Source organism: Abramis brama (assembly GCF_963993115.1).
Source record: "Abramis brama genome assembly, chromosome: 19".
Classification (NCBI taxonomy): domain Eukaryota; kingdom Metazoa; phylum Chordata; class Actinopteri; order Cypriniformes; family Leuciscidae; genus Abramis; species Abramis brama.
In genome coordinates this window covers 1,700,378-1,711,770 of record NC_139981.1, presented here as the reverse complement: position 1 = coordinate 1,711,770, position 11,393 = coordinate 1,700,378, and the positions used below count along the sequence as shown (strand labels likewise).

At 36.8% G+C, this 11,393-nt stretch overlaps 1 protein-coding gene across 2 annotated transcripts in view; it reads left to right on the top strand.

The window, feature by feature from the left end:
- The window catches only part of dntt (deoxynucleotidyltransferase, terminal), a 144,554-nt gene that overhangs the window by 2,552 nt on the left and 130,609 nt on the right, over window positions 1-11,393 (top strand). For both annotated transcript variants that reach the window (XM_084092277.1, XM_084092278.1), the window contains exons 3-4: window positions 1,514-1,752; window positions 7,480-7,654. In XM_084092277.1, coding sequence (XP_083948403.1) covers window positions 1,514-1,752; window positions 7,480-7,654 — 414 coding nt within the window. The remainder of the gene's footprint in view (window positions 1-1,513; window positions 1,753-7,479; window positions 7,655-11,393) is intronic.

Sequence of the window (11,393 nt, the reverse complement as noted above, 5' to 3'; positions counted from 1 at the left end):
GAGATTTCTGTGAAGACGAACTGTAATGCATTATGCATGTAATGACGTTCTGGTGCTTTCAACTTTGCTGCAAGAGTTTATGGAGGGTGTTTCTCTATTATGAAATGCCTGTGCACAGCATCCATACAGACATTATTTTCTAAACGATAATCCAGAGTTATTGCAATCGCCAAAGCCATTTATTAGAAAGAGGTTTCCACATACTATTGGCCATAAAGTGTAGGATGCCAAAAGTGCTTGTTTTGTTCAACTATTTCTAGTGGACTTGTAATTTAATGCATGCATTCTTCTTTTAATTTAGTCTCATATTGCTCACATCCCGTTGTGTTTAGAAGAGGACGAGTTTGCAATAATGGTGATACTTCTCTGTATCCTCGTGATTTAACTCTGTAAAGCCTGACATATGAATATACATAGATATGAATACATATGAATAATATATATATATATATATGTGTATATATATATATATATATATACACACACATACATACATATATATATACATACATATATATATACATACATACATACATATACAGTATATATACATACATATATATACATATATATAATTTATTATGTAAACACAAACTTTTATTTTCAATGCTATTAATTACTATTAATCGTTGCCCAGCACTTATAGCCCGATTACCATATTTGATACTCCCAATTAAGAAAAAAAAAGAAAAAATGTATGGATAATTAAGTAAAGCTGAGTTCCTTTAGTCTTGTTCATCTTAAAATATTACTAACAATATCAAAGTTATTCTTACATTTCACAGTAATAAGAGTGTGTTAAAATCAGGAAACTACTAATTTTGTCTTATATATCAAAACCATTTACAGTATTACTAATGTTTAATTTTTTTTCATAATGTAGAATTGCTCTAAGTAGTGCAGTCATTGTCATCATGACCATCATGAATTTTCTATTTATTTACAATGGAAATGAGTGACGGTCGCCTTCATCTCGTGTGACTGAAGACAGAAGAACATATTTTCTCAGTGTTTCCTCTATATAGGCTTTAATAGGAAGTCAATGCGTTCTAATGTTGTTTGGTTATCACCACTCTTCAAGATATAAGAAAGACATGCAGGTTTGGAACAACATGAGGGCGAGAAAATGAACTTTTTAAACATTATCCAAGATGAGAGAGTTATTTTGATAGATTAATTCAGAAACTATTCATTTATTTTTAATTTTATAGGCCCTAATTAAAGAATGAGCCATTAATGTGTGCGATTATGTGGTAAACAGGCCTGTGGTGTCATTGCAATACCAGTGAGTTTGTGAAAATGTCCTCAGTGGTGTTCATTCAAGTCTTCCCTCAGAGCTGCTGTTATTCTTTTCCTCTTTTCTTCGCCGTGACACCAGTGTTCTCCATCCATCTGTTAGTGGTAGTTTTGGCATGCCCTATCAGCACGAGTGCCAAATCTAAAGCACCTGTAAGACTCTTTGCCAAACCATAAACAAACACGCCACACTAACTGCCAGTTTTGTCTTTCAAAGAAAAATAAGGCATCGACGGCATCAGCCAATGCCACTGAAACAGAAGCGCCAGGCCCTGATGCAGAGATGCTCCCCACTCGAAAGCGGCGGCCTGAAGTGGCCTTCCCTCGGGGTCACGAGGAGGTCAAGTTCAGGGATCTGACTCTGTACCTGGTGGAGAAGAAGATGGGGAAAAGCAGGAGGAATTTTCTCTCGAATCTGGCCAGATCGAAGGGGTTCTGCGTGGACGACGCTCTCAGGTACGTCACACAGAAAACACCGCAATCTGTACTAAATAGTATTCGATATTAGAATTATGACAACGATATGCTTAAAACGGACACGTTTTTCCTTTGAGTTTTTCCGCGTACAGGCGACATCATTGTCAAAACGATCCTCGTTCACACTGATCCGCAAAAACGACTGAAAACGCTGTATTCTGCTGCCAGGCCAGTAGATGGCGATGAAACACTATAGACTGAACATGTGCATGATGTCGTCGTGTTCAGAGATTCACGTTTTAGTTGTTTACACGAGACCGCTTTCAAAAACGTACACTTGGAAACCCGTTTTCAAAAGTTAGCGTTTTCAGGAACCCAAAACGCCGTTGTCGTGTAAATGAATGGCCAAAACGCATAAAAAGTTTTACGTTTTTAGTTGAAAACGGTGTAGTGTAAACAGCCCCTGGAGTGTCCCAAATCGTAGTGTGTTGAAATGAGTGACAAGGATCTTTTATCCAAAGATATCCAGATGGTTTACTATTTACGTTTCAAATCCGAAGTGCAGATCCATGCTCAATCTAACGGCTAATGTTGCACGTTGGATGAGGATTCGATTAGAGTTACAAACACGAATAAAAAGTACAGAACTACAAACATGGTGGACAAAAAGAAAAATTAAATTCTGATGCTTGTAATGTAAATCAATGAGATCTGTATAACAGTATAGCAGATACGGACATAAAATGCATATAAATATCAATATCTGGCAATAATATGTCTCAGTATGATGATATTTAAATGCTTAGTTTTATGATCAAAGCTTTGTAGTTTTAAAACATATAATGCAATGCAATAAAATGATGATTCAACAATATCAAAGTTATTCTTACATTTACTTTTACTTTTACAAAAATCAGTAAAGATTTCACAGTAATAAGAGTGTGAAAATCAGGAAACTACTGACTTCTTTCTACTGTCTAAACACTATTGTCATATTAATCAAAACCATTTACAGTATTACACATTTTTTAACTTTTTTTTCATAATGTAGAATTGTCCTAAATAGTGCAGTCATTGTCATCAAAACCATCATGAATTTTCCATTTATTATTTTTTCCCACTTGTTATTAATGTGTGAGACCGATAAAGGGGTTTGAGTGATTAATTATCACTATATCATCTGACAAAAATATATTTATTCAGCGTTATCCAAATTATTTTTTATTTTGCAACAGCATTTTGAACTTTAGAAAGACACATTTGATCATTAACTTTTAAATGCATCATTATGCAAACACACGAGGAGTGAAAGACCGGCGACTGTCAGATTAACGCGCTGCTGCATTTCTCTCTTAAATTAAATGTGGAGGAATTTAACTGTGACAAGATGATTGACAGGGCCGTTTAAATGCAATTATGACAAAGTAGTTTGTCCCAAGTCTTGCCTGTCTAATACACACTCAAACGTATGTACTAGTTCTTCACTAAAACAGTGTATACTTTAAGGGCAGAGTGTAAGTTGGCGAATTGGGACGCAGCGACTGTGACCTTATTCATACATCAGAGTCGAGCATTACAGCTCAGTGAAGCTTTAAACCAACAGTTCATTTTTCACATATACAGAACTTGGGATTGTGACGATTAAACTTGTCGCTCAGTTTATAAATCAGAATTCTGTCACGCTGGAGTTTTTGATGCGAACCCAAGAGTTTTGTTTGCTTGGATGCTGTAGAAGCAGTTGTGTAAAGAAACCCCATCCAAATGTGCTTTCACACAAATGTGAATTCAGTCTCGCGGACGTTAATAGCATTGATGACGCTAATGTCATTTCAACTAGTATTCTTTGCAATGCAAAATAAACGTTTTTTTGCAAAGTATCTCGTGCAATGCATTAATTCCAGACACATGTTAGTGTCGTTGTGTGTTGGTGCAAATTCAAAAGTCACAAATGCATTAAAAGCGTCTTACCATGACGAATCAAACGTACCGTGATTGTGCAAGTAAAGACAATGAACCAAGTGTGAACACTCAGATCCCAGTTTATCCCAGTAGAGATATTTCCCTATTTAAGGACAGTGAGTGACGTACATCTCTCTGGCAAACAGTTAAAAGTTCAATTTTTCACTGTGTAATATTTTAATTTGCATAAAATTGTATGCAAATCACAGGGATAATGAGTAGTGCAGCTGGTGTCTCCGTGAGTTTCAGGACAGAAGGTTCTGTGGAAAATGATGTTGTAATAATAGCACAGAAACCATCTATTAAAACCTCATTGTGCAGCTCAGTAACTGTTGATTTAACATAATTAATCAGTCACTCCGAGTAAAAAACAGAAATTACAAGGATAGACTGACTTACACTATCAGGCAAAAGTTTGGAATATTTAAGATTTTTTTATGTTTTTGAAAGAAATGACTCATCAAGGCTGCATTAATTTGCTGAAAAAGGTAATACGTATTAAAATATCTGTTTTCTATGTGAATATATAGTAAAGTGTAATTTATTCCTGTGATCAAAGCTGAATTTTCAGCATCATTACTCCAGTCTTCAGTGTCACATGATCCTTCAGAAATCACTCTAATATGATGATTTGATGCTCAAGAAACATTTATGATTATTATCAATGTTGAAAACAGTTGTGCTGATTCAGATTTTTTGTGGAAACTGTGATACAAATAGAAATGAATACTTTTATTCAGCAAGGATGCATTAAATTGATCAAAAGTGACAGTAAATACATTTATAATGTTACAAAAGATTCAAAATCTAATAAATGCTGTTCTTTTGAACTTTCTATTCATCAAAGAATCCTGAAAAATAAAATGTATCACAGTTTCCACAAAAATATAAACCGTTTTCATCATTGATAATAATCATAAATGTTTCTTGAGCATCAAATCATCATATTAGAGTGATTTCTGAAGGATCATGTGACACTGAAGACTGGAGTAATGATGCTGAAAATTCAGCTTTGATCACAGGAATAAATTACACTTTACTATATATTCACATAGAAAACGGCAATTTTAAATTATAATAATATTTCACAATTTTACTGTATTTTTGATCAAATAAATGCAGCGTTGCTGAGCAGAAGAAACTTCTTTCAAAAACATTTAAAAATCTGAATTATTCCAAACTTTTGACCAGTGCTATTCTGAACTGAAAGGAGTAAATGACTCGTGCAACATCAAAGTGTGTAATATAATAACCCTGAGTCGTGAAGTGTGGTGAGTTATTCTTCTCTGGATGATCCAGGGCTGTTGGTGCCAGTTTGTGCCAGTTTGTGCAGGTGGAGGAGCACCAGTGGGAGTTGTTGGGGTAGATGGGCATAACAGCACCAGCAGTTTGCCGTGGCGTATCGTGCCGTTCCCAGCTGAGCGATGGCACCATTCCCAGAAACACAGCTTGAGCTCGAGCGTCTGCAACCAACCACAGGAAACGCATCATGATGAGCTGAAAACTGACATTTTATAAGCCAGTGAGGGTTTGATATCAGTAAGAGTCTCATAATACAATGCCCTATAAAGATTCCCCGGGTATTACACAGAACGCAGAGCATGCCGTGAGAGAGACGGCACACAGGCGCACAAGAAAGACTGGAGATTAACTGTTGAAACATTTATAATGCACATCTTATTTTATATTGATATCACTGAAGCTGTTTAATAAATCAAGCCCTGATTTGATTCCAGTGGAGTTTGATGTAAGAGGAAAATGTTCTTGCTCAGAGGTTGCACAAGGAGATTCCCATCAAATTCCTTTCGAAGGAATGAAAAAAAGAGGAAGATTTTTTTTTTTTTGTTATTAAAAAAACAAACAAGCAAGTTCAGCCCAGGTGAAAAAATGGAGCGTAAAAGTAATGTAATGCAATATTTGATGTAAAGAATAACTAACATAATTAGTAACGCAATATTGTAACGCATTACTTTTAAAAGTAACTTTTCCCAACACTGAAAATGAGTCCATTCTTAGAAGAAAAGGTTCTATATGGAACCTTTCAGGGGTTCCAATCATAGGATCATTTTATGGATTTAGTTGTCATTTTAAATTTTAAATAATCTTTTTTTTAATTAAATAACTCGTTAAACATGAAAGTAGTATAAAATAATTTATAATCTTATATTAAACCTTTTTTTTTTGCATAGTGTTCTTTAAAATTAAATCATGAACCCTAGAGTTCTATATAGAACCACATTGAGTCTTATAATCTTTATACTTCACTCTTAGAGATATGTATCATAGATATTTTATAGATTACAAATTAATGTGGATAGCAGTTAAAATCATTTGGTTTTGAGGCGGTTTGCTTCGAGATCATATCTGACAAATTTACATACCATTTAAAATCCATGAATTTCAGATTTCATCGCATTAACATCAGATATCATCACAGGGGTTTTGTAAAAGTACAGATCAGGTTATCATCGAAACTTGGGCTCATTTGACTTTGGCCATAGCAACGCCCTGGCAACCACCTCATCATTTTGCCAGTGAGTTTTGCGCAGACAAACACCACCATTATTTTACTTGAAAACTGTAAAAATCATTTAATATGTTGGACTCATTTGTTTTTGTGACTCTGCTAATGTATCGTTTCTCTGCTTTCTAGTCAAACCAGTGTTGTTATTTTTAAGAAAAGCTAAAACTACTAAAAAATTGTATTAACTGAAATCAAGAGAAAATAAAATATAAATATTAGATGAAAAACTTACTTAAACTTGGATGAAAATGAGAAATGTTGTCTTGGGGAAATGAAATGAAATGAAAAAGTTTGAGTTGAAGTATTAAAATGACTAAAACTGAAATGAAAATGTATTAAAGCAAAAGTAGAAATATGAAAAAATACTAAAACTTTTACTAAAATTAAAATGAAACTCAAAATATAAATAATCGTATTCAAAAATATTACTAATTACTATCTGTAAAAAAAAGTTGCTGCCTTAAATTTTTAAGTACAATCAACTTGGATGTTTAAGTCATTTCAACTTAAATTACATTAAACTGACTTTAAAAAATGAGTTGAATCTTGTATAACTTATAAAAAAGTTGAATATCACTTGACTTGAGTTAAAGCTATGTAAAAACATGCGTTGTCATAACTTATTGATCATATCATTTTTACAGTGTATAAATAATACACAACAATAGTCAAACAATAAAAGATTGAATTTTTTTAGTGTGCATCAAACAAGCCATATATTTCCCATGATATTTCCCGGTTGATGACGAACAGAACATTATTTTCCCAGGTCACGTCACGGGTCGATTTAGCCTCAAACTCTCTCTTGTCTCTGGCTAATTTCAAGCATCCGCCGCGGTGACAGTGTGTGTGTTCTGTGTGTGTGTTCTGCTATTCTTCTTCCCCGTGTGCTGATTGCAAGCGATGCCCGATGTGGGTAATTTCGTTTAGCGACTGCTTTGATAGACACAGTAATTTACCAAAGTGCTGAAAGCTCGGACTGACTGAGCGGTGTGTGTGTGTGTGTGTGTGTTATTATACCTGTGCTTCTGATCAGACACGTCTCATATCCTAATGCAGATCCCAGTGTGAAAGTCCACCTGATTTGATTTCACCCACTATAATCTGATCTCAGACAACCACTAGAGAAATGAAAAAAGCATGTGGGTGTGTGTGTGAGAGAATCAATCAATCGCAGAGTAGATGTGAAAGTGGATTAAGGTGCTTTGCAAACAGCCACACAATCTGAGGTTTCTTCTTGAACTCATTATGTGTGTCTAATGGTGTGTGTCTTGTGTTTTCAGTGGGAACGTGACTCACGTCGTGTCTGAGGGAAACACGGCGCAGGATCTCTGGAACTGGCTGGAGGAGCAGGGATTCGGAGAGACTCGAGACACACACGTGCTGAGCATCAGCTGGTTTACTGAGAGCATGAGCGCTGGACGGCCTGTGCCTGTGGAACTGAGACATTACATACAAGTAAGTGCACGCTCATCCATCCTCCATCATACGACCCGGAAACCGATCGAGATACACTGCAAAAAACGCTTTTCTTACTTAGTACAGAGCCCGTCTAAGGAGAGCCTGGCCACTCCCTATTAAGTCCTATTGTATCGAATTTTGGTTGTAGTTCCACCAGAGCTCCACTGGGGGCGATCGCCCATGAGTGCAGAATGAATGGGAGTCTATGGCGCTAGACGGCTAAATTTGTCTCTTTCACCCGATTGCCGTTGAGAAATCTCAGATTTGATTCTAGGTTTTGCAAGTTCAACATGGGTTATAGGTCGAAAGTTGAATGAACGAGTACTTATGTCCTTTCGATTTCTTACAGGTTGAGTTGTTGTTGCCCATAACACGCTAGCATTCTGCTAATGAACGCTGATTGGTCAGTGAAGGACTGATTACGACCAGAGATACCGCTTGATGGCATCGTGTGTGTGTGTGTATTTTCGGCGTGGTCTTTTAAAACAACAAAACAAAAACTCTTCTAGCACGTGTGTTTACCTGTGTCGGCTGTGTTGTGTGTTTGCCTGTGTCGGCTGTGTTGTGTTTACCTGTGTCGGCTGTGTGTTGTGTGTTTGCCTGTGTCGGCTGTGTTGTGTGTTTGCCTGTGTCGGCTGTGTTGTGTGTTTGCCTGTGTCGGCTGTGTTGTGTGTTTGCCTGTGTCGGCTGTGTTGTGTGTTTACCTGTGTCGGCTGTGTTGTGTGTTTGCCTGTGTCGGCTGTGTTGTGTGTTTGCCTGTGTCGGCTGTGTTGTGTGTTTGCCTGTGTCGGCTGTGTTGTGTGTTTGCCTGTGTCGGCTGTGTTGTGTGTTTGCCTGTGTCGGCTGTGTTGTGTTTACCTGTGTCGGCTGTGTTGTGTGTTTGCCTGTGTCAGCTGTGTTGTGTGTTTGCCTGTGTCGGCTGTGTTGTGTGTTTGCCTGTGTCGGCTGTGTTGTGTGTTTGCCTGTGTCGGCTGTGTTGTGTGTTTGCCTGTGTCAGCTGTGTTGTGTGTTTACCTGTGTCGGCTGTGTTGTGTGTTTACCTGTGTCGGCTGTGTTGTGTGTTTACCTGTGTCGGCTGTGTTGTGTGTTTACCTGTGTCGGCTGTGTTGTGTGTTTACCTGTGTCGGCTGTGTTGTGTGTTTACCTGTGTCAGCTGTGTTGTGTGTTTACCTGTGTTGTGTGTTTGCCTGTGTCAGCTGTGTTGTGTGTTTACCTGTGTCGGCTGTGTTGTGTGTTTACCTGTGTCGGCTGTGTTGTGTGTTTACCTGTGTCGGCTGTGTTGTGTGTTTACCTGTGTCGGCTGTGTTGTGTGTTTACCTGTGTCAGCTGTGTTGTGTGTTTACCTGTGTCAGCTGTGTTGTGTGTTTACCTGTGTCAGCTGTGTTGTGTGTTTACCTGTGTCGGCTGTGTTGTCGATGCCTTGAGAGAAAAGAAAGTGCAGAGCGCGAAAGCACCAAAGTGACTGAAGGATTGCCGTAAAGCAGTATCTCTGGTCGTATGATGTGTATGATGTCATTGACATTTTAAAAGACTTTTTAAAGCAAATAAGTGACTCTAAAAAATCGAACACCCAGTAATGTGTAATTTCTTTGCATCTCCTTTCGAATACAACATTCAAATTACTAGACAAAAAATGATATCCTGAGAAAAGTGGATTTTGAGGGGTATAGCGCCATAGACCTCCATTCATTCTGCACTCGTCCTGTGAGCGCCCTCATGTGGAGCCAGAGTGGAACTGCAACCAGTTCAGAAGCCGGAAGTTTACTGAGAGTGGAAGTTCTCCCCTTATTAGACATTCTCTGGTTAGTATTTGTGTCTTGTTTCCAGTCATTTACTTAAAGGTGTGTAATATTTAGCGGCATCTAGTGGTGGGGTTGCGACCCAACAGAAGTTACAGTGGCCGACAGGAAGTGATGTCGTCGTCTGAGACAGCAGAGAGTAGCCAGTTCAGCAATGAGCTTTCTTTACAAAGATAAATTAAGAAATTATGTTTACTTAATTATTCAATAAAACGATGTTATTGCGAGTATTATTGTTATTTGTTTATCATTGTGTCAGTGTTTTATTCGCTGACTTTATCGTCATAGTGACGAAATGCGTTTGTCCGTTTAGGGCCACCGTAGAAACATGTCGATGTAAGCGGACCCGCGGTGTGTGTAGAGAGAAATGAGTCATTAATAAAAACATAACGGTTCATTAAGTAAGGCAAAGCAAGGCAAGTTTATTTATATAGCACATTTCTTACTCTATGGCAATTCAAAGTGCTTTACATAGAGAGGAATAAAAATAATCACAAAATAAAAGCAAGGAAAATTAAAACAGTTATTCAAAAGCTTTACAAAGAAAGGAATTATAATAATCACACTATAACAATTCATAGAGCTTTGCATTGAAAATAGACACAAAATAAAAGCAGGGAAAATTAAAACAGTTATAAAAGGAATTAAAAGAGATAAATGATACAGTTATAAATTGAATTAGAGTAAAATGAATTAAAATAGTAAATAAACTTCTCATCTGGCAAAACACCGGTGTATCTTATTTTGACTCTGAGATTTCCCCAGTATTCTTCTGTGGATTTTCATATACCAAGTAAGGTCTTTATACACCACTGAACACATATTGCATTTCTGTCAACAGATGTCCTAAATATTACACAATGGACCTTTAGTACTAAAATGCCATAAGATATTATGTCTTGTTTTCTGGGGAAATAAATAAAAATGAAGTGAGTTTTTGCTTAAAACAAGCTAAAAGATCTGCCAATGGGGTGTTTTTCTGCCAAAAATACTCTGGTTTCTGTTTGAATTAAGATAATTTTTCTTACCTCATTGGCAGATAATTTGCTTGTTAAGTGAGCAAAAACTCGCTTCATTTTGATTAATTCCCCCGGAAAACAAGACATAATATCTTATGGCATTTTCCTCATCTAGTAAATGCATCTTGATTTACAATTTTTTTGATATTTGGACTGGAAACAAGACAGAAATACTAAGTAAGAACAGCATTTTTGCAGTGAGCTCAGCCATTTTGAAGGACATCTCAATTCTCTAATTGCACCACGAGGAACGAGGAGTTATGAGCGAGGACACACAGATGTTTCCTACGCGGAAGTCTTTCTTGTCGAGAAACCTGACGCACGTATACATTCTCCTCCCGCTTCACATGTCACAATCATTTTAATTCATGCTTTACCTTTGCAGTTTAAATAAATCATATATCACACATCAACAGGGCATCTTGCTTTAACTTTATTATTTATTCATTTCTTAAATAACCAAACTTTAACAACATAAGGGCAGATCCTTTGAGCACAGTGAAGTGATGTTCGAGTGATCAAGAATATTCCAATATACAAATAAGCTTTCCTTCAATTTTCTTCCCTGGCAACATGAGTCACATGCCGAAAGCTTTTCTGATTGGCTAAAAAAAAGTGCGCCTCCATATGATGTCACACCCTTATAGACACGCCCACCTGGAGGGCAAAACAAGGTCTGTGTCTAAAATCGCCCCCTATACCCTTTAAAGTCCCCCTGTGGTGAAAATCCAGCTTTTAATGTTGTTTATATGTCTATGTGGTGTTTTTAATGTGCTTTAAGACGAACCATGTGCAAATTCAATACTTTTTTAAAGTCAGTATTCTTGAATTTTTGTACAGTAGAAATAACTAAATGTCTTTTAAACAAGATATAATTACTGGATAAGTGATATTCATACTTATTTCATAGAATTCGTA